Source organism: Chaetodon auriga, chromosome 3 (genome assembly GCF_051107435.1).
Source record: "Chaetodon auriga isolate fChaAug3 chromosome 3, fChaAug3.hap1, whole genome shotgun sequence".
NCBI lineage: Eukaryota > Metazoa > Chordata > Actinopteri > Chaetodontiformes > Chaetodontidae > Chaetodon > Chaetodon auriga.
The window spans coordinates 25,113,946-25,137,665 of NC_135076.1; the positions used below are offsets into that span (position 1 = coordinate 25,113,946).

At 44.6% G+C, this 23,720-nt stretch overlaps 1 protein-coding gene across 1 annotated transcript; it reads right to left on the bottom strand.

The window, feature by feature from the left end:
• Nucleotides 1-4,794: 4,794 nt before the first annotated feature.
• pdgfra (platelet-derived growth factor receptor, alpha polypeptide) lies at nt 4,795-23,538 on the bottom strand. The gene is made up of 29 exons (XM_076726971.1): nt 23,386-23,538; nt 20,959-21,034; nt 20,585-20,875; nt 19,903-20,163; nt 19,300-19,439; nt 18,257-18,419; nt 17,649-17,841; nt 16,700-16,815; nt 16,299-16,595; nt 15,944-16,210; nt 15,707-15,837; nt 15,449-15,617; nt 14,866-15,055; nt 14,607-14,722; nt 14,331-14,457; nt 14,019-14,215; nt 13,008-13,102; nt 12,387-12,519; nt 11,964-12,068; nt 11,108-11,218; nt 10,574-10,730; nt 9,726-9,886; nt 9,304-9,419; nt 8,617-8,739; nt 8,397-8,508; nt 8,213-8,312; nt 7,896-8,001; nt 6,914-7,149; nt 4,795-6,820 (listed from the first exon to the last, which is right to left on the bottom strand). Exons 2-29 carry the CDS (start codon nt 21,014-21,016, stop codon nt 6,673-6,675), a joined length of 4,419 nt encoding a protein of 1,472 aa, XP_076583086.1. The 5' UTR covers nt 21,017-21,034; nt 23,386-23,538; the 3' UTR covers nt 4,795-6,672.
• Nucleotides 23,539-23,720: the final 182 nt, after the last annotated feature.

Genomic DNA, 23,720 nt, shown 5'->3' on the forward strand with positions numbered 1-23,720 from the left:
GCTGAACGATGAGCAGCGTGCAACCCCTTTCTCGTTCTTGGTTGATATACAACTTCAGTTGCTTAAAGGTGCCCCGGGTAGTCGGATTTTGCAATGCGGCACAAAATTTTCATTGGCAGACAGGTCTTGACTCATTGTCTAATTGAAACAAGCAGTCTCTAAAGGAGGTGTGGTATAGATGGCAGCACATGTTGCTCCAAGACCTGTATGTGCCTTTCAGCATCAATGACGCCTTCACAGATGTGCGAGTTTGCCATGTCATCGGCAGTAACACACCTCCATACCCTGAAGGACACAACGTCCATGATCTCCAAAGAGAGATGGACTCGTTCCACTTTGCGTCAGTCCATCTAAGACAAGCTCAGGTCCAGAGAAGTCGCTGATGTTTCTGGAGGTGGTTAATAAATGGTTTTCACTTTGCATGGCAGGGTCTTGTATTTGTGCCAACAATGGTTTTCCCAAGTGTTTTCAAGCTCATGACGTAATATCCTGTTGCTGCATCAAATTAGCAGATATTTACAAAAATCAATAAAGTTTGTCAGTTTGAACTGACAGTCTCAGTCTCAGCTTTTTGGAATTGGCTGTACATTGACCATATTTCTTTTTTTTTTCTCCAAAAACATGTCCTCCTTATTGTTTTGTAGTACATAGGAGCACAATGTGACCCAATTAAACATGCCCTGGTGACATGAAAGAGTAAAAACAAAAGGATGTCTTAAAATGCTATTTGTGCTGTCCCAGCCTCCAGCGGTCTCATATGATTCCTGAAAGCAAACTGTCTCCACAGTCATGAGTTAGACTGTTTTTTTGGCTTGCAGCAAGTTCCAGAAAACAAGGCAGATGTGAATACAGCTATAAATTAGAGATAAATGGGGTTTTGCTTGCCCTCTAGCATTAGCATTCATAGGTATATTTATATGTATTTATTTATGGGGGGGGGGGGTGTCTTGTTATGTTTGGAGGTTAGGAGAAAAGTATGTAATCTGACTGTTTATTTCCCCGTCCAATGAACAAAATCAATAGCAGAATCTCTCACAGAGATGGTGTTTTAATCTGGATGTGATGCCCCCCTCGTTAAACAAAAAGCCTGCGAGGCGCATGCAGACCCCTCCAAGGAAAAGCTGGAAACAGGACACCGGCCTCGAGGACACACGGCAGCCGAGAGACAAATCTATTTTACAGCAGATCTGTCTAAACCCCGCGCTGCCCTCCCACAGGAGCGAGGATGGAGACCGCAGGGATGGCCGACAAGGCGTCGAGTTTCACGAAGGAGACTGATGTTACATATCAAACAAACCAAAGAGATCACTAATCCAATTGTCTCACACTCACTCGCGCAGCCAAATATATCAAAATCAGATTCCATCTCACTCTTGCAAAGTAAAACATGATACAATCCAATTTCCCTCTATCTCTTTCGTGACTTATGATCTGGTAAGGTCTGACTGAGTCTTTCCATATTGTTAAAAGAGATCTTTATTTGTCATTCTAAATCAAATCTAGCGTCAGTTCGGTTCGCAAAGCGTTTAGCAAATGCACCACACGTTAGGAGCTTGTGCCTTGTTTACGACGTGTGCTATTCAGCCAGCCATCAGCAGCTCAAAGGAATTAAGTGTTCTTGTGGAAAGGCAGGGTCAGCCAGGATCCTATCATATGATGACTGACTTATTTCTGTACGCTACCTTACCCAGCTGATGTTTTTGTACTCCAGGTTCGTCTGAGTGGACCCCCCTCTGACACATTTTGACACGGAGCAAAAGCCTGCAGGGCACCAACTGTCCTGCGCAGCTCGACAGTATTAGCCTGGGCGATGAAGCAAACATTGTGAAGTGTATCAGCAGCACGCCAAACCACTTTATAAATAAGCAAGTGTTGACACAGTTAATAATGTGTGTCTTTGTCTCGCCCTCCTCTCCCCTCAGCCAGACTGTTATCTTTTCACATTAGCACATTTGTGAGGTTGATTTGCTTTGCTTTAACTTCAAGTAATGTGTGCGTGTGCTAATGGGGCAGCGTCGGTCAGTCGGTCCAGACAGCGAGTATCAGATGGATCCACCGCCGTCAGAGGATGAATCCGAATGACTTTGGGGACTTTTCCTTTAGCGCCACCAGCAGTCTTCACTTTTCCTGTGAAATATCCCAACAATTCATGGCTCCAACAGGATGAATCCTGATGACTCCCTGACTTTTTTTGTAGCGCCACCAGCTGGTTGACATTTGTAGTTCTGAGTGAAATGTCTCAACTCGCTCGCCATGAAATTCGAACTGTCCTCGAGATGAATTGCAATCAATGTATTGATCCCCTGATGTTCCATCAAACACCATCACCAGGTCTCACTCGGTCCAGTACTCATACAGCTGTATGAATATGAACATGGTAAACATCATACATGCTTAACATTGTCGTGAGTATGTTAGCATGCTGATGTTAGCTCAAATCGCCGCCTCTGCTAGCGCGGCTATAGAATTTGTTTTTCAAAATCTCTATTTTCATGTTTTGTGACAGAGCCGGACAGACATTTGATTTTCTTTGAAACAGGCCTTTGAATTTGTGTATGTAAAGAAGGAAATAAATTCTCAGATGCATTACTCTACTTCAATTTAGAAATGCAGCAGTTATGCCAATCTTACAATTATTTTCTTGCTGTTTGCTCACCGCAGCCGTTTGCATGCATTTCTCATGCTGAGCAAAGATTAATGGCACATTTGTGAACATCGTGAGGGGATCTTCTCTCCACCCCACACACAACAATGGACTTCATTTTTCTCAGAGCCTCCTATGGAGCCATTCTGGGCACAGTCGTCTCTTTGAAAAATGAAAATAATACCAGAACATATCATTCTGTCATATTTTAAAGTAATATCCGCTTTTTGTGAGAATTATTTGCTCCATTTTCAAGCCCCTGCTGACAGACGGCAGTGTTGATAGATTCTCTCAATCATTTCGCTGAAACCCAGATATAAGCGTTCTTTTCTATTTTTTTTTTTCTCTTTTTTTGGCCCAGGTGCAAGCATTTATCTTAAAGAATTTTTATAGCGTGTTCTCTCAGTCTTGTAATTTATTTCTGCTGCCAGAAAATCTGCATGCAACTCTTTGCACGCTGATATGTTTGCCAGTGGCCTCAAGCGAGTCTCCACTGACTATCACTACTTGTCCACCCAGTCCTTTGCAAGCTCCCCTGGGGCTGCAAGTTGCAGTTTGGAGCAGATATTGACCCTTCTTTGTACCAGCACCAGTCTGCCTTCAGGGTTCAACACTTTGAGCAAACAGAGGAAAAAAGAAAAACCAGTAAAACAAGACTGAATTACAGAGAGAAATAAGAGAAAAGCGGTTTGTTGTCAAGTTGACTAACTGCGCAGATGTGGGTAAAGTTATAAGACTCTAATAGTGATGAAATGCCTTCTCAAACAAATATTTGTTCTCTGCACAAAATTAAATTTAGGACTTCGTAATTCCACTGAAAGTTGCGGTTAAATGGTCTTCAAACTTCATTTAGCCTGCAAAGGTTGGTCTCATGAGATGCTTTTAAATTAACTGCAGTCTACCGCTGTGACCTGATGCAGCATAAACCTGTACCCTCCTCACGCCACACGCTCTCCAAAACACACACTCCTTCAGAGGCAGCGAGCATTAGCTTGATGCTGCTGCCCTCTAGTGGAAGTAAAATGCAATGACTTATCATGTTGGAGTCAGTAAACAATAAATAAATAAAAATTCTTTAAATTCAGCCACACAAGCCGCCATCAAAACAGTGACACTGAGAAACCAGGGCAGCATCTTTTATGTCTTAATGATTGATTATAATTGTTGGCAGCCCTGTAGTGAGATCATCGCCCTCTAATGGTGGTTTTTCAGATTGCATTTGTCAGAGTGGCACAGCTCACTCTACTGTATGTCGTCAAAGAAAACTGATATTTAATACATTTCTGAATTTAATTTCATCATGAGTGCTGGTTGTATAGAAACATGGTATGTTAGTCATTTGCACTGATGGAAAGTAAAAGTAGTGGATAGTAAAAGTACATTTACTCAAGTACTGTACTTTTGAGGTACTTGTGCTTTTATTTTAAGATTTCCATTTTATGCTACTTTATACTTCAGTGCGTTTCATATGGAAATATTTAAATCTCTTTACTGCTACACATCAACAGCTCTGGTTGCTTTTTTAAGATTTTACACACAAAAAAAATCTATTGTTGGGCTTAAACCAGTAATTTCCGGCTTTTTTTATCTTGTGACTCTGAAAAAGCGTATATTTTATGATTAAAAACAAAGGCTGGAGAAAAGTCTAAGAAATGCAAACAGCTTTTTTTTTTATCTGGTGACCTTCTGGAGGTTGGGAGCCCCCCAGAGTCGGGGGTTCATTGCAGTTACAACAGTAACATGATGTTTACACATTGTTTTATAAATATTAACAATCTGATAATGTCATATATGATAATATTTCAGTCACAGGGGCCATGTTACTGCAGAATGAGTACTTCTACTTTTGATGCTTTAAGGACATTTTGCTGATAATGCATCTGTGCTTTTCACTGGGATTTTAAATGCAGGACTTTCACGTGAAATTAACAAATTATCTGGATGTTTCTTCTGCTTATGGTTCTTTGTGTGTTTAGTACAAGATACAGAAAGCCCATCTTTTTCCAATTTTATTTACTAAAATGCCAAATATCTAAGACGAGTGCCATTCATTCATGTTTTATGTTCTCATTGTTCTTTTCCAGGAAATGCGAAATCTTCTGTTGCATCTAATATCCTTGAGGGCAAAAAAAATAAAAAAGTACAATAGAATTTTTTATCTCTCTATTTTCCCACATTCCCCACAGACATGCACCTCATAAATCCTTTTCATTACTAATGTATTCTCCGTGTAGTTGTGTAATACTTGAAAATCATAGGGAGCAGCATGTCTTTTTTTTTTTTTTTTTTACATTATAATCATTTATTGAAATATAAATCATCTGAATGTACATGATGTAACATAATGAAACATAGTATTAAACCATCATATTGGGAGTGATAAGCTATAATTACAGATAATTGTACCATGAACAAAACATCACTCACCTGCGGCACAAACATTCACATCCACACTGCTGTAAGCCAAAGCAAGACTTTTCTTTCTTTTGTTTTTTTTTTTTAGCTCAGCCTGGCTAACTCTTCCAACATCCAAACCAAAATGGAAAAAAAAAAGAAAGTGCAACAGCTTGATTGCAGATTATATCACAGTTAACAGAGAGAGGCAGAGGCAGTGGCACAGCTGGATTACAAAGAGTTTTACACATAACTGATGTATAACATCAGATCAGCATGAATCACGAGTCCATCTGGTGTCTTAGTATGACTAGAACCTGCTAACAGACTTCAGGACAGTAGATAAAATACGAGGCGGGAGGACACGACCTGCTTGTAAAGCACTGCAATTGGATTTAATTCTATTATCTTTTGACATTCTGCCACGTTCACTGACATGATGAACTGGGTTTCTCTTAGATCACTTTTATGTACCAGTTCAATTTATTAGTATCCATCTGCGAATATTCCTCATGAAACCTTCTGATCCACAAATATTGTCAAAGATAAGAAGCTGTCCACTATGATGGCAAATGTTTTCACGTTATTCCTACTGAGGAAAATGATTTTATTTCCTTTGTTGTCATGGATTCATCAAAAGCGTTGGCTTCACTGAGGGCTAATGAGGGTGCAGAAGCTTAATATGTGCTGACATAAAATACTGATATCCCAATAACTCTCTCTTATAAACAACTCTGGAGCTATTTACAATACAATCACGCTTTGTTTTTCAAAGCCCACATGACAGATATGACTGAAGTCTTCATCGGGGAGGACATCTGAGAACACTTTGTTGTACTAGGGCAAAAGGTGAAACACTGCAAAGACGCATGCAACTCAAAAAGCTCTATTCTCATAACCATTCAGACAGCTATGGTCAATATCTACTCGGTATTCACAAATAATACACGTTTACATAACGACGACGTAAAAAAATAAATTTGAATTACTGCATGTATTTAGCCATTGAAAACATTATATGGTCATATACAAAGAAAATGCACATTGTCCAGATCTTGTGCTTTTTTTTTTAATCCGAGTAATGCTACTGATTGTGCCAGCATCAGGTGCTTGTCTTGCATCAGGTGAGTGTGAAGTGAGTTTACCTGCCAATGCTGTTGCTAGTATTGGACTCCTTTAGTTTAGTGCATCTGTAGTGGTTAAATATACATCATATGAATGATATTCTGCGGTGTTCATGTAGAGTTGCTGATCAACATGTTGAGTTCGTCCCCTCTTGCTTATATTGCTGTTAAAAAAATGCCCGATAGAATAAAGCTCTGCGAATTTAAAAGACAATCTTTTGATCTGTTTTCGGTCCAACACGCAGGCTCGGTGGTTCTTTGAGTCCTTGACGTCACGTTTTCATCAACTCCAGCCCAACAGGGGGCAGTGTCCAGGGAGAAGTGTCCATACTGTCACCACAGACTCATCCAGAAGTGGTTTTGTTCTGTCCTCTCAAGTCAAGGAGGAGGATTGGAGGGACTAGAGGGTAGACAGTAGAGTCTTTGGTTGATTTACAAGTCTTTCCCTAGTTTCCTGTGTCCTTACACCCCTTTTCTTTGCTGCGTCTGCTCCACAGGGCTGGGTAGTTGTCACAGGAAGCTGTCCTCCACCAGGTCACTACAGTCCAGACACATCTCGTCCAGCAGCGTGATGTCCTCCAGGGTCTCTCCCTCGCGTTTGGCAAAAGTGGAGCTGCTGGAGCCCGTCTCAATGGCGCTCTCCTCCGACGTCTGAGAGCTGCAGTAGAACACGAATAACACAGGTTAGCGCCACCTGCTGCGTGATAGCGACAGTTTCGAGTAGCAGAGGTAAATGTTTGCTTCCACTCACCTGTGTCTGTTCCTCTTTCCATATTCATCGTCAGATATGGGGTCCAGGTCGGGGAGGGGGATGATGTAGCCGCTGTCGGAGCTCAGCCGCTGCTCGTCGAAGCCGCTTTCCCTGTCCTTCAGCTTGCCCTGGTTCTTGTAGGTGATGCCGATGTAGGCGTCGTCGTTCTCCACGCACACCCGAGTCACAGCAGGGTGGTCACTCTTCAGGAACTCATGGTTCACCCTCTCATAATGCTGCACAAGATAGACAGATGCATTAGAATTCAGTGAAACACAGGAGAAACAACATGTATTTGCTGCACAGAAGTCATGAGGATAGAAGACAGTGAACAAGTGTGAGCACAGAATTAAAAGCGCTCTGCAAAGCCACAAGAGAACTATTGTACAAGCGTGATCGCTAGCTGTGCTGCCAGCTGGATGGTGCGATCCAAACTGAAAATCACACAAGCCCGAGGTGATAAAACAAGAGTGGGTTCCTCCTCTGCCTCCAGCCATTAAAACTCTGTGAAGGAGGCAGAGGTGAAGCTGTTTTGATGTGCCATGTGCAGTGGGGAGTTTAATGGGGTAATTAAGGTTGGGTGGTGGAGGCGAGAACTGGGGCTGCGTCATTACCCAGACTGAGGCCAGCCGCTCTGACACCCAGCTGCTGCTTTTGCACTCTAATCACTTGTAGGTTTCTGTTTTACAGAAACACAGAGAGCCCGCAGAAACACTCCTAATGCACTCCCAGAGGAAGTGGAAGGGATTTTAAATGAACAGCCTGCTACTTTAAGACTGTATTAAAATTATTTTCAACTTGTACTTTGCTTGGGAAAAATTCGGCAGTTGAAGCACGATGACGACGACGTCTAAAAAACAAAGAGAGAAGCAGAATGTGCAGGTCCAGCCACGGGGTCAAGAACGAGAGGTGGTTAAATTAGAAAGCAGGTGTTAAGAATCCGAAGAGGTCTGAGGAGACGAGAGATCACAAGGAGGCTCACCCTCTTGTAGCTGGAGGGCAGCAATGAAGCTACGGTGTCACTCAGGCCCAGGAAAGAAGGCCTCTTCTCCGGCTCGCTGTTCCAGCACTTCATCATCATCTCATACCTGAAAAAGCAAAAACAGGCTTTGTTACCATAGAGAACTGTACGACCTGTCCTGCACCTTGCAATTTTGCCATGACTCATTGTATATCACAGTCCAGGAACAAACTGTCCTGAGTTCACAGCCCTGCACATTGCTCATCTGACAGGATGTTAGAGCAGCTTCCTGTCATGCACAGCAACAGCGCAGTCGTCATGCCAGTGATCTCACGTACACGTCATGAGGTGCGTGCTCCGGTTTGGACATCCTGTATCCGCTCTTGATCTTGTTGTAGAAGCTCGAGTCCACGACCATGCCTGGGTATGGGGTGCCACCTTCAGATCGAAACAGATTCTCATGAGTTGATCAGCCCACTGCGGTCTGTTTCTCTGCTCTAATACATGTTTGCATGATCTTACCTAAGGAGAATATCTCCCAGAGCAGGATGCCGTAGGACCAAACGTCGCTCAGGGTGGTGTACAGGTTGTCGAAAATACTCTCTGGTGCCATCCACTTCACAGGCAGAAAAGTCTGTGCAGAGAGGACAGAGAGGAAACGTTCAATCTAACCGTTCTGGAGAAGAATAATAAAGCTATGTTTTAGGCATAACGAGACAGTCACGTATGAACGGAGACTTACGCTCCCTTTGGAGACGTAGTTGTTGTCATGCATGATGTCCCGAGCCAGTCCGAAGTCACAGATCTTCACTATCTTGCCCTGAGAGAGGAGGACATTCCTTGCGGCGAGGTCCCGATGCACACACTGCAGAAAGAGATTAGCAGCTCATTGTATCACGCGCACTTGTTTTTCCCAGTTCCATCCATTCCCAAACCAACACATTTGGCTCCTGCAGACACTGACTGCATCTATTTCTGTGTGTATTCCATTTCAGCCGAGTTCATTTTTAATGCCGTTTCGTATTGCTTTATAAAGCATGATCTTTGTGTAAACATGCCAGTTGGAAGCATGGCTGTGACCACTGGATATTTAGGGATAATAACTATGAAGCTGAATGAATAGCCTCTGGCTGCAGCGTGTCCCTGCCGGGTAATTCTAGCCCTGGCTGTGCTGCTACTATATTCAGCCCCTGGCCTGTCTCCTGAGTGGGCTCAGCAGCCTTCACGGGACTGCTTATCACACAACTGCTGATTTCCTCAGTCCCCTTTGGCCGGCACAGCTGTCATCATATAGAACACAGTGCAAAATCCACAACCAGTGGGAAGCGGGGGAATGCGAAAGCTGCTATATAGTTTGCAAACTCCAGCGGCACAAATATATAGATCTGTGGAAAAAAAGATCAGATTTTCAGTTATGGACTGAACTTACATTTTTGGAAGCCAGGAACTCCATGCCTTTGGCCACCTGGTAGGTAAAACTGAGCAGATCGGTGGTGGTGAGGCCTTCGTTCATGCTGTCTGACAGGAGATCGTCCATCTCGCCCTCTGGTTTAGACAACACACGCAGAAAACGCCATGAGGCGGTGCACTAGTATATGTTGATCATGTATTGTAAATATAGTGTTGGCTGCTCAAACCTGGCTTTTACTAATGGCAGGGAGAAACCTGGCATTATTATGCGTGTGCTACAATTATCCTCTCCATGTAATTACAGGGCTGTACCAGGCCTAAATTCTGACAAGGGTGGACCCTCAACCAACACTGACTCAAACATAGCACTGAAGCCAAGCAAGTACACACCAATAGCTGAGAGGAGAGAGTGAAAAGGACAGGGAGGAGAAATGTGCATACCGCTTGATCCTTTCTGAGAGGGTGGGTGGTCATAGTTAGACCCCTGGATGTCTGAGTACTTAGAGGCATTGCTCATCTCCAGCATGGGCACATACTGAGTGTTGTCAGCCTGCTTCATATCCATGTAGTCTCCTTTGCTCTCGAAGGACAGGATCACATAACTGTGCACAAAGACAGGAGAGACACGAAGAGGGAATGCTGAGGACAGGTTGTGGGAATCCTGAGCCATACAAAGACTTATGGTGATAATACATTATGTTATACATCTTATTCAGTCCCCCACTGTGTGTCCTTGAAGCCTCTCACTCCCTCTGGCTGGGGTTAGAGGAAGATGTGGTCGAGCCTAACATGGTAGCCAGGATTAAATCATGTTATGGTCAGTTTGAGGTGTGGTCACTGTGAGTCATGCATCAACGCAGACAAGCCTCGGAGGGAGAGGGAGGGCTGCTGTTTCACCACAAACGTCTGGGCGGACAGAATTAACAGGTACCTCCAAGACAATGAAATTAGGCTGAAAGCTGAGACCACTTCAGGCTGCGATTCGATTAGGTGAAGACGCCAGACAACCTCCTCAACCATGGAGAAAATGGCGATAGAGTTACCGATTAGGGGTAGGGGAGAATGTGAGTGGGACAATTGCGAAAATTGCTGTGACAATGGCTGTGATGCTTGGGAGTGGCAAAGGGGAAGTGAAATGATGTAAAAGGCATACTTGAATATCTGCTCTTGCCTTTTCCCAAATACAACAATAAGTGTGAATTGCAAGCACAATTCAGGATAAAAGGATCAAAATAGAGCATTTGAAATGTAGATGCATGGATGCAAGCTTAGAAACATATATGTGGTACCTCCTGCTGCTCTCGTCTGCAGGGTTGATTCCAAAGATGTCCAGCTCTTTTTTATTATTTTTCTCGGGGTTCAGGCTGAGGAAGTTCTCCCTGTTCTTGTGCAGGTAGTTGACCAGGTCCCCGTAGAAGCAGTACTCAGTGATAATGTAGATAGGACCTGAGAACAACAGAGCAGATAAAGTTGTGCATCGGCGTCAGTCTGCAGGCTAATCTTATCAGAGGCTCGTAAAGGCTAAAAGCACAGTCAAGAGGGCAAGCCTCCGCTTTCCCATAAAAAGCCTGTTAAAATACCACACCCACCGAGAGCTGAGGCAGGGCTGTCAATCTTTTTTGGCTGTTGGAGCTGTAACTGTGCACAAAGGCCAATGAGCGTGTGCATGCATGAATTTGGCAGCATGAACGCAGCCGTTATTGTGGGTGTCTTTGTAAAGTGGGAGAGGCAACAATGGTTAAACTAAACTGTCATTACGCAGGATGCTGTTGCATATGAACATGCAAGTCTTTATATCTTGACATTGCGCCCGTAGCACTCACCTGACTTGGTGCACGCTCCCAGGAGGTTTACAATGTTGAGATGTGGTCCAAGATGAGTCATGATCTTCAGCTCAGACATCAGGGCCTGTTTCTCACTGGAGCGTGCCGTGGCTGAAAGAGGGTACAGCAGCCATGACTATCACACATAATCAAACTGTCAAACAAGTGCATTCAGCCATCCACACCTCTTTTATCTCAATTCAATTATCTGTCGCTCTGTTTTGGTCTGAAACAGTGTCTTCATTGTTTTGTAGATTCTTTAGTATCTTCCCTTGCATCATTTTTTCCACTTCTCTAGCATTTCCCCCGCAAGGACAAAGTTCAGCACCAGGTGAATAAAATCAGCTGTCAGGTGAGGTGTTGCTACACTCACAGAATTTTTTCACGAAGATTTTAGTATCAAATAGATTCTTGCCATTGTTTGAATTAGCTATTAGCAATTCCTGTTTGCAATGTTCTCATGGATGTACAGAAAACGATCACTGGACTACATTGAAACTGAACTGTGTTACGACTTGAGAATGAGTGCGATTTTGGGGCGCTGAGGGTCTTAACGCACATTATTGACCCCCATGTCTCTGCAGCTCCAACTGCTGGCCATGTTTATAAGCAGGCCCAATCAGTAGACCAATCTACAATAACTTTAATGATAAGCTTTCTGTTGCTTTCAGCACATTGACCTGCCCCTTTCACCTCACATACTCACACAGAATCTTTGCCTCATGTCTCCCCTTCAAGCTAACAATTTCCTATAACTACTGAGCTTCACTGATGTAAAGAAACATATCAGATTACTGGTAGCAACATGGATTTAATGTCTAGTAATTTTAACCCAACTGTAATCTGCTAAACTCACGTTTCAGCATCTTCACTGCCACCTTCATGACAGGTTGGGAGCGGCTGAGTCCATAGGCGGTGCCCTCCACCACCTTCCCAAAGGCTCCAGAGCCCAGGATACGACCTGAGAGGAACACAACATCGGATCAACAAAGAAAAACAAAAGAACCTGCACAAACACAGGCATACAAACACATCCATGCACTTTGGATGCCTCTGCTTTCTCATCTGTGACTCTTTCAATGGCTCAGTGTCCCCTTGATCACTGAGTCAAACCAAAGCCCAGCCAGCAAACCCATACTGCCCAAGCCAGATTAGCTCATAACAGCCTCACTTCAAAGGGACAGCGAGACATCCTGGCTGGAACATCCCTGCAGGGAGGCTGCAGAGCCGCTGGCGCAAGACTGCAGCTTTAGCACGGTGGAAATGACAGTCAACTCACCGAGCACAAGCCTGTCCCGAGGGAACTCCCATCTGGAGTCGTAAGGAAGCTGCATGGGATCCACATAGATGTACTCGTGGCCGTCTGGGCTCACAGACTCTATGACCCTCCAGCGGATCTCATACCGTGGTTTCTGAAGACAAAACACATATGAGAGCTTATCTATTATTTTTGTCAAGTCAAGCCTGAGGATTGCTGGACTTGCTTTCAGGTCTCATAATTGGCTTTTAGGACAGTTTTAAGTTGTTTTTTAACAGCAATTTAAAACAAAGTCCGCCCACAAATTTCATTTCTTTTATTAGCTCAGTTGGCTTTTGCTTTGGTTAGGAGTGTTGTTATTTGATGGATAATAAGCAGCCTTTAACCAGTCAGAAAATCAAACAAAGCACTGTCCACAGTTAAAATTCAAAATGTATCACAGTTTGTTAGCTGTAATAAACCACTAACATCATCAATTTTAAGACTGCAGTCTTAATCTGTTAACAGAAATAGGAAAATTTCAGCTTGATTTTGCTGATTCACTCCAAAAATAAGTATCCAAATGCATAAAGAAGTGAGAAAGTAGAAGAATAGATGAGAGAGAATATGTGAGAATGAATGCAGAATGATGGCAGCCAATACCTGTTTCCAGATAACAACCAAGACAATGAGTGAGATGATGACAATGACCAGGAGCACCAGCACAGCAGCAGCTACAGTCAGCTCTGGATGAGGGCCTGTTCAGGGGGAGAGCCAGCAGTCACGCATGTTAGATGGAGAGAGCATTGATCACATGTGTCAACATGCGTCTGTTGTAATGACAAATGTAATGTTTGCAGCGAAACACATTCGACAATGATTCCAAAAAAGTTGGGACGCTGTGTAAAATATAAATAAAACAGAACGTGATGGTTTGCTAGTCCAAAAACACCTGTTTGGAACCTTCCACAGGTAATGATAGTATCATGATTGGATATGAAAGGGGCATCACTGAAAGGCTGAGTCATTCACAAGCGAGGATGGAGCGAGCTTCACCACTTTGTCAACACATAAAGCTGTTGTTGGTGAACACAGTTTGTTTGTAAATGACTGCATTCTGTTTTTGTTTATGCTTTATGCATCCCAGCTCATTTGGAATCAGGGTTGGATGTGTTGCGGTAGAAATGTTGTCTGTCAGACAGAGAAGAGAATTAAATCAGCAGGGTGTCCACCAAAAGGTATGCTGGGAAGATGGCAAGGAAGTGGGGGTGGGGGAGGGGTCCAGGCACTGGTGTAGGGGGAGTGTAGGGGGGGTCGAAGCTGGGGGTGTGTGGCTCATCTGGAGGGAGCAAATGGCCTGAATTAGCTGTCAGAATAAAAGCCCCTTCCTCATGGCCCCTTATCAGCTGTCTGACCACAAACTCATCATCTGACAGCTGCTGTAACACTGACAGCACTCTGCCAGTGCTGAACACACTCACTCACACACACTATCACACTCTAGAGTGTCAGACATGGAAGGAACTTCAACTTCAGAGGAAACAGTGGAAACAACAACATCACATGTCAATTTAAAAGCTGGGTAAAGAGGAAAGTTACGGCACACACAGGAAGCAAACATGGATGAGGTGTGTGTGTGTGTGTGTGTGTGTGTGTGTGCGCACGTGTTCTTACCACTGGACACCAGTTTGACCTCCCTGCTGACGACGGCCATTTCGTTCCTGGCCAGGCAACGCACTGCCAGCGTGTTTTCCAGGTGTCCGAACATGACTTGGGTCTCCAGGTTGTTGTCCTCGTCGAAGTGCGAGTCCATTGTGATCGCCGTGGAGTTGGCGGGGAGGGGCACCCAGGACGACGAGTCATTAGCACAACTTAACAGCAACAGAGGGATATATAATCAGTTTAAATGTGTAGTGATGGCATGTATGTAGAGTGACAAGTTGGCTGTTAGCATCGGCATGTTGGGCTGAAGAAGACTGAGCTTACTGTTTGATGTTCTTGCAGATGAACCACTCCACCACAGGAGTAGGCTGCCCTCTAGTAATGCACACCACAGACTGGCCTGTGGCTGAGCCATGGTGGATGTCCATTAGGTCCACAATGACTGCAGGCACTGTAACATAGTCCAGCCAGAAGGGGGTAAGCATAGCAAAGTGTGGATATGTGAGAAAAAGACAGACTGTAACTGGGCCTAAAAAGTTGTGAGAGCAGTATTCCAGGAAATAAAGGTGATGAAAGGTTTGAGGTATTCCTCTCTCTGACCTTTAACCTCCAGGATCAAGCTGGCGCTGCGAATTTGGTCTCCGTTCTCCACTTGCATGGTGTAGTTCCCACTGTCCTCCTCCTTGGCCCGGATTAGGGTAAGAACACTCATGTAGCTACAAAGGGCGACAAAACAAGAAACTGTAGGAACTGCACTATCATAGATGTTCCCAGTCACACTAAAACCTAATGACAGGCCCGGCAAACGTGTGGGAATGTTAACTTTGAGCTTGTCATTAGCCTTGTGTGGGAGCCTCACCTGGTCTCGCTGAGCTGCCGGAGGCTGGTGGAGATCTCTGCCGTCACATCGCTGAGTGGGACCCCGTCTTTGAACCAAGTGACACGAGCACTGGGGAAGGAGCTAATTTCAGCCCTGAACTCTCGGACCTCATCCAGCTCCGCTGATTCATATTCTCCAAACTCCGGCCAGATGGACATAAACTCACTTGCTGTTAGGAAAGAGGACAGGCGGACAGTCAGCAATCATTCGTCACCTCGGGAAAGAGAGGAAGTTATGAAATAATGCAGTAAGTCGGTGGGTTCTCAAACTGGGTGGAGGGCATCGAGCCAATGTGGGGTGGGGGAGTGTGGATGACCATGGAAAATCATAGAGTGTATGAAGAGGGAAAAAACAGACATGCAAACACATCTATGCACTTTGGATAGATGGATCGTTGGATGGATGGATGGATCAGTTAGTGGATGCTATCCTGCTGACTTTTATATCACTAAAATAAACCTTGAATCCTTATCTATCAGTTGATTCCAGTCATTGTTAATGATTGATAAAAAACTGTGGAGTGTGGGGAGCCACAGCAGTGAGTAAACAAAAGCTTTCTTACCAAAAACGTGAACAGCTAGCTGCTTTGTCTGGCTCTCATTACTAATAATATCAGTGATGGAGCAAGAGTAGATGCCGCTGTCCTTGGTTGAGGCCTGCTCAATCGTCAGGGTGTAAAGGATCTCCTGATCCCTCTTGTTTTCATGCACGGTTTTGACAGCACGATTACCCTGTCAAACAAAAAGGAACATCAGGTGCTTTGTTTCATACCACCTCGCAGCCGAGCTTTTGTTCTGTATAGGAAGTCTTGTGCCCTCACCACTTTTCCAGGGTATTTCCAGTGGTCTTCCAGAATCTCAGATCCTCGAGCCAGACAGGTGACCGTGAGGGTGTCTCCCACCAGCAGAGCAGTCCGTTTGGCTGACAGCTCAACATGCAGCGCAGCGCCACCTGAGATGCAACAGTTTGCAAGGTCAAAATGCCCGCAAGGGTGCAGATCCACCAAAGAAAACACAGGGCTACACACATCGACTGACACATGTTCACAAACACACACCTGTCCAGCCGTGGACGATGTATTCCCCACTGTAGTGTTCCTCTCCATTTATGAGGGCCTTACAGATGTAGGTTCCGGCAGTGAATACTCCCAAAGCGCCCCTCTTGCTATCATAAACACTAGGCACAGGCTGCTGGGTGTCAACGTTAACCAGGGTCACGTTAGCGCTGGGATCAGACACTCGACACTGGATCTCCATCTCCTCGTGGTCGGACAGGACATGGTTGCCAAAAGGCACCGGCGATGGCACGAAGGGAACATCGGGATCTGGGTTGGAGTGAAATAAAGTTTCTCAGACCAGATAATAAAGTCAAATAATAAAAACACGCTAGCTCAAGGCTGCGTGCACCCATACCTGGCACATAGATGTAAATGCTGCTGTCCTCCGTGTCCTCAGTGGTATTTCTACTATAGAAGCATGTGTAGTAGCCGGTATGCATTGCAGTGGCGTTGTCCACAGTGATGGTGGTGACAAACAGGCCGCTGTTGTCCTCCTGTGTTTTCTCGGGCACATCGAGCGGCGTCTCCCAGCCTAGTTTTGCTTCTCCCCGACAGGTCAGGGTGAAAGCAGTGTGGAGGGGCACCACCATCTCCTCCACCTGTGGCAGCAGCACAGGAGCTGAGGATGGTGGGAACAGCACCGCGGTCGGAGCTGAAAGAAAGACACGTACAGCGCTCAGTCATAGATCAGAAATCCTCTATCTATCTATCTATCTGTCTATCTATCTATCTGTCTATCTATAGTCTGAAACTTACCTTTCACTTTGATGGTAAAGGAGAACTGAGCGGTGCGAGAGTCGCTGACGGCTGTGATGGTATAATTCCCGTTGTCTTTCACTAGCGGTTGCCGTAACGTCAGAATGCTTTGATACCTGAACAGTAAATAAAAACACAAACTTTTGTTATTTAGTTTGTGAGTGAGGGGATCAGTGCCACCTTCTCACCTGTACAGCAAACATGAAGCTGGAGCTGGCAAGTGGTTAGCTTAGCTTAGCATAAAGACTGGAAACATGGGCGTGCAGCCAGGCTGTGCAAAGCTCACTAATTCATGTATATGGTTGGAAAGTTTTGAAATGACATGTTGTGGTTCTGCATGGCGTCACAAGCCACAGTTCCTATAGCAATGTTCCAGCATGTAAACAGCTGCATGTAAAATGGCAAACTGTCATTTTAACGCTGTGTTTTTTGTCCAGATTCAACAAACAAGATGTAGCATGTTAACTTATGAGATTTAGACAGAATTGGTTAACTTTGGATAGAGCCAGGCTAGCTGTTCGGCCCTGCCTCCACTCTTTATGCTAAGTTAAGCTAACCATGTCCTGGCTCCAGCTTCTTAAACACTGAACAGACATGAGAGCTGTATCGATCGGGTCATATGACTCTGAGCAAGAAAGCTCAAAAAATGTTTACTTTAATATAAAGTGGGTACTTTTTATATTGTTGTTATTATTGTTGTTAGTAGTTTTATTCTTGCTAATTCATTGTTGTTGTTTTTTTTTTAAGTTTTTTTTTTTTGTCTTTTTTTGTTTTCTTTTGTTGTTCCCTTTTTCCTTGGATGCTTTATTACATGATTCTTTTACAGCATGATGTACTAGTTTACTTGTGTGGACCCCTGGAGGAGTAGTTGCTACCTTGGCAGTGACTAATGTGGATCCAGATGAATAAATCTATTAATCTTTAAACAAATCAGAATCTTTATTCTCACCGATTTCCTCCAAGGGAGCTAGTTTTGGTGAGGACGTAGTAGCTGCCCGGTATGGCTTTGCCGTCTTTCAGCCACATCACTTTGGGGGCCGGGTAGGCGTCAATGAGGATGGTAAACTCTGTCTCCTCTAAAAGGCTGACGAACTCTGTAGCTAGAATCCCACTGTGGTCCAGCGCCACGAAGGAATTCTCCTCTGAAGGGACAAACAGAGAAGGACAAAAGAATAAGCAGGTGGTCGTGGACGAAAATGGCTGAAGTTCCAGTGCGTAAAAAACAGAGGGACAGCAGAGCGAGGCGAGCACTGAGATTGAGGGCTGAGGTGAAGTGAAGGCCTGACACACATCTGCTGAAGCCATCCCATAAAACACAGCAGCTGATGTTGAAAGCAGAGGTGAAGCTTTGCAGTCGGATGGTAGAAAATGACTTCCACACACCGCTCAAAGCACCTTGTGCACATATGTGAAACCGTGAAAGTTTCACCTGAATGATGACGAGAACATTATTTGGATTAAGTGGATATAAATCAGTGGTACAAGCACTTATCCACATTATTACAGTTCTGCTGAAAATTCATTAAAAAGGTATCCAGAAAGCTGATAAAGACTTACCGAAGACGGTGACGGCCACGCTGCTGACTCGGACCTCTCCGCTGATTTCGTGGGTGATGGAGCACTCGTAGGTGCCGCTGTCCTGAGAGGTGGCTTGTGGGATACTGAGGGTGTAGATGACCCGGTCAGGAAACGTCTGTTTAATCTGAACTGCATCCACAGCCTATAGGAGCAGGAGAACAATATGGATTTAAGCTCCTACTCACCGGAATAATAATAAAAAAAAAATTACAAATGTTGGAAATAAGATATTTGAATTTTCTAACTCTCAGTGTTTTTCCATTTTACAGGTACAATGTATAAGAGTCGCTCTGTCGTGCTGCTGAAGGCTAATGGTTAAAACACTTGCTAGGCCACAGGAGATAAATCAGGATCACAGAGCCTTTAAAAAGCCTGTAATTGCAACTGAGACCAAAACCAGGAGTCAAGACTGCCGCGTTCCTACCCTCACCGTCTCTGGAAAACGGCTTAAAGGAATCCCATACAGAAAAGGAGACCACTTGGTGTATAGATTAAGCCTCAGAAAATAAATATCAACAAGCATAAATTGCACATGAAACTCCACAGGACCCTTGCAGCGAGCACTTCAAAAGCTTTAAATTTTTTGTTGGCTGTCATGCACAGACAGCATCTGTCCTACACGTCTCAAGGTCACCGGGGTCAAAGAATTTACTCCTTTTGAACTGCCTGCTCCCCTCCAGCCATTTGTCCTGAGCTTTAACATTCCCCTCAGTCTAAGCATGGGTTTAACTGCAGCAGGAGCCGTTTGGCTGACGTCCTCGTAATGAAGACACAACACTTAGTCGCTGCTTTCCTAACACATACTTTGCAACCACTAAGGGCCATCCTCAGAGCTATATTCCACTTCCACCGCTGCTACGTTTAGGTCCAAAACCATTATTCCCTAATTTTAGGCTCAGTGCTGCTGGGTAGGAAATGACATGGAAATATGACAAGGGATTGAAGGAAATAAGGCAAGAAGGCAGAGAAGGTGAAGCTGATTAAAGAGGCATTTAACAGAAGGGAAAAGGCTTGCATCTCGCCTGTTTTTTAGGATGGAGCCACTGCTGCTGGAAGCCCAGTCCAGCGGGGGCGACGCAGGTGACGTTAAAAGGCTGCCCCGCTCTCACCGTCTCCTCGCTGGCTTTTACCTCCACGTCGAAGTCCTCCATGTCTGCAGGGGCTAGAGGGACCACCAGAGAGCAGACATCAGCACTGTCGCCTCACAGGTCCCAAGACAGTGACAGCTTGATTACCATGAGCTCATTTATCACCGAGTGGCGGCTTAGTAGGTCGTCATTACTCACTCACGCACACACACAGAGTGAAAGCAGGCGTGTTAAGTCATCTCCCCCCTGTGATAATGACATAATGTCATGGCTCTCATGCAGTGAGATCACCCTGCAGCCCTCTCATGATAAACAGACTCAGGGAGTGTTTCCAGCTGTGCAGATTTTCAATTCGTATCCTATCACTTCAGTGCTTTTTGAGATAATAACTTGACTAAGTTCATCCCATGAAGAGAAAACATATTGATCACATGATCCAGATTCAGTGATCTTTTCATACAACAAACCCGCAAAATTTAAGAACACCTAACACCAACTCTACATGAAATGCCCCTTTTTTCCTCTGCATGCACTCACCCTCAGCCTCTACAGTGTAAATGGCACTTCTGAATGTGTGGCCGTTCACACTGGTTTCACACTGGTACTGCCCCGACAAGAGGCTTCCAAAAAAGCCCATCTTGTTGTCGTAGTAGGCAGGCATCTCCTCTCCACTGGGGACACTCCTCAGGATGACGTGAGAGTAGGGGTCTGACACACGGCAGGAGATGGGGACTCCAGTTGTGTCCATGGGGACAACCAGGTTATCAGGCATCTCGGGGACAAATGGAGCCCGGGCATCTGGGTGCACAAGGGAAGGAATGAGGTCACACTGTACGATGGGATCTGGTTTGATTTAAAGTTGCTGTGATCCTTGTGATACTTAATTTCATATTATATATTTTAATTTCTACTCTACATTCCCTCAAAGCGAGACTGTGTAACTTTCGCAGAAATAAATTATTTCTCACACAAATGAAAAGTTGAATTCATGAGCAATAAAATGCACCTTTGCTTAACTGAATACACTCTGTGTGTTTGCTGCTGCAGCCTTACTTGGTCTGACATGATCAGCCTACAGTGGCTAACGTTAGCTAACTTCAGCTAATGCTGTGCAACTGATATGACTGGGTTAGTTTTGTGATTTTGTTAACTTGTCTCTCTTTAGATTTCCATACACAGCAGATATTCCTGACTTGGCACCATGTGAGAAAACACTCACCTGGGACAAAGACATAAATTCCCGCCTCTCTGTCCTCTTCCAGTTCGCCCTCCAGTTCACTGTCCTGGCCTTCATAGGTGCACATGTAATACCCAGTGTTCTCCACAGTTGCATTGTAAATGAAGAGTGTCGCCGTGTAGTATCCTGGGTAAACGAAGGTGTTTTTCGGAAGGGGTTCAGCCCAAATCACGTTTCTTTTACCGGTGCAGCTTATGTTGAATACAGAATTGGGCTGCAGGATGAACTCTTCTTCATTGGACACAATAGTTGGTGGTGACAGTCCAGAAGCAACTGGAAGATAGTGTTGAAAATATAAGAACTGTAGCAAATTTAGAAAAAAAACATCATTATTATGCGTAGCATTGTATATTTACCTGAAACCAGCACCAACAAGATGCCCCCAAAGACGACATACACCTTTAATCCATCCATGATTATGGATGTTCTATCCTGTAAAGACAGAAAGGCCAGTTATTTAGTCAACAAGTGAAGCAAACATTGGATTTATTTGTCACTTCAGATAAGATATGATACCACTGTCTCCACACATGATAACCTAACTATTTGATCAATAACTCATTGGCTTCTCAAGCCCAGCCTATGAGCAGTTACACAGGCTCCTGTGTCTTGTTCTTGCTGTAACAAAGCCACAAAGACCTATAGAGGGATCTGGGCAATTTAACAGCAACACTTGTGGTCTCCCACGTCAGTACAGTACTGAAAAAAGAAAAAATCAAAAACTTATCACAGGATTACGTGAATTAAATTTCGTAAGATGAGAGTTGAGATGGCAAGAGTGTTGATTCCAGAGCGTAAAAAGAATCCACGGGGTGGAGAAGGTGGAGAGGACAGACAGAGCCGCCGCGCTGCGTCCCCTGTGAACATGAAGGCTGTCGGTAGAGGGCGACACAGTCCACATTTTGACGGCACAAACCCTCCCTGGATCTCATCATCTCCACTTTGCCCACTCGCCTTTCTAAAGTTTTTCTTTTCCTCTGATTGGTGAAAATGTCCGCTTTTTCTTTGCTATTTCTAAAACTGGGATTTCCTGAAAGTGTTTCCGGAGAAATACAAATATCTGCCTTTTTCTCGTTTGATCCAGCCACAATTTTTAAAAGAAACGTCTAAAAGGACACCTAATTAAGACATTCCCAAGTTAAGTCCAGACTCATCACAACTCATCACGCAGTCTGCCAGGTTTAGTTTTGCCACGGAGCTCTCCAGCGGACATTCCCCAGTCTGTCTGTCTGTCTGTCTGTCTGCCTGCCTGATGTTGGATCAGGGGCCACACAGTCTGAGAGGCGCTCGCTCAAGGAAAACGCTTCTAAACATTTTAATTGTCTGAAAACACCATCCAAATTATCTCCACTTCAGGAGCTATTTAACTTAAAACACTCTTTAATTTGACCTGTGACCCCTTTTTTCTGTTTTTATCATCCTTTTTGCACATTCTGTGTCTTCCATGGACACTGTCCCCAAACAACGAAGCTTTTGGCCCTTGCACAGACAGCTTCCTGTGGCTGTCCGCTCTGGCTCATCCGAACCGGGCTAAATTATCCATAAGCAACCAAGGTTAGTTTAACTCTATAATTAGTGGGCCCACTCCGCACAAAAGTACATATTCGCGTGGGAATCAGCTGACAAAATGTCTAATCCGTTTTGACGTGTTTGTGCACACGCCTCGTCTCAAACAATTTCAATAAGGGATTTTTTTTTTCTTTTTTGCCTCGGCTTGGCGGAGGTCCTCCAGCCGCTGCGCGTAAATCTAAGCGAGCCTGGAGTTGCAGTCAGGCTGCTCGCATGTCCTGCTCTTCTTTTATTCCCCCGCTGCCACCAAGCGACTCAACAAATGTGGCAGATAACAAATGCGTCGCTCTGCCGGGCTGGATGCATCTGAGCAGCAGCTGATAAGGCTCGTCTCAACTTTCTGCCCCCCGCAGATGGTGATCAGTTCAAATCCGCGTCAAAAGAAAGGTTGATTTCCATGGAAAATGCGTTTATGAAAGCGACATTTGTGCAAAAAAAAAAAAAGCATGAATGCACTTTTGAAAATATATAGATATGTATCTTTTTTGTCTAAATACATAAGCAGTATTCCTGTGCAAAATCCCTTGGTGACACAGTGGGGTAGGTGGTTCGTTAAGAATGCGTCGTGGCTCCAAAACACTCAGTTCTTCTTTCCCCCTCTTTGAATCCCCTCAGCTGCCTCTCTGGAGCCTCACACGGACTCATTCCGGTGCCTCCAGTGCCGATTTTCCATTTTAATTCCTCACATTCCACGACCAGACGAGAAAACAATGTGATGTACAATTTCCAATGTGTTTCCCATTTAGTGCCAGGCAGCATCCCACAATGGTGCCTTCAGTCTTCGAGGTGACACCTCCAGCTGCGAGGCCGAAACCGGGCGCCCTTTATCCAGCAGAGTCAGCGACATCTCCCTGCTCGGCGTCCAGCGGTGAGGCCATATGGTGCACAGGCAACAGATATCTACTCTAAAAAAAAAAAAAAAAAAAAAGTAGAATGCATCGCCTGATGCAGAAGTTGAGTACAACTTGCAGGGCATCAGTGCATTCTTTTATAAATGAGAAAAACTTTTCAAGAAACTTTTCCAGACGATAATCGAATTGGCCTAATTGGATAAACTAATTAAGTCTGCAATTAAACTCCTTTTAGACGAATAGAAAGTGATTTTATCTTATATTCCTCACGCTTTACTCGATAAAAAAAACACCACAAACTTTTTTAGAAGACTCAAAAAATCGCTTCAATCATCTTTTGGACTCCAGCAACCTTTCAATTACCTTTCAGTAATCCCCTCTTTATATTCCTTTCGTGTAAGTATATCCACAGTGAATTGGTCGCTCCAAAAGGCGCAGTAAGGGTCCTTTGCAGCGGCTGTAATCCTCAGAGATCCTGCGCTGTGAGAGCATATGTGCGACCCTCTGTCCGCATCCGCGACCGTCCTCACAACTGCGCTCCAGCTAAGCGACCTGTAACTGATTCAATGTTACAGTCCACCCTCCTCCCCTCCGCCCCCCTCCGAAAAATCATCTGGCTCAAAGTAAATAACTCTCAGGAAATGACACCCCCCTCTCCTCCCTGCGAGCGCTGGACCCCTTTTCAAAGTAAGAGTCTT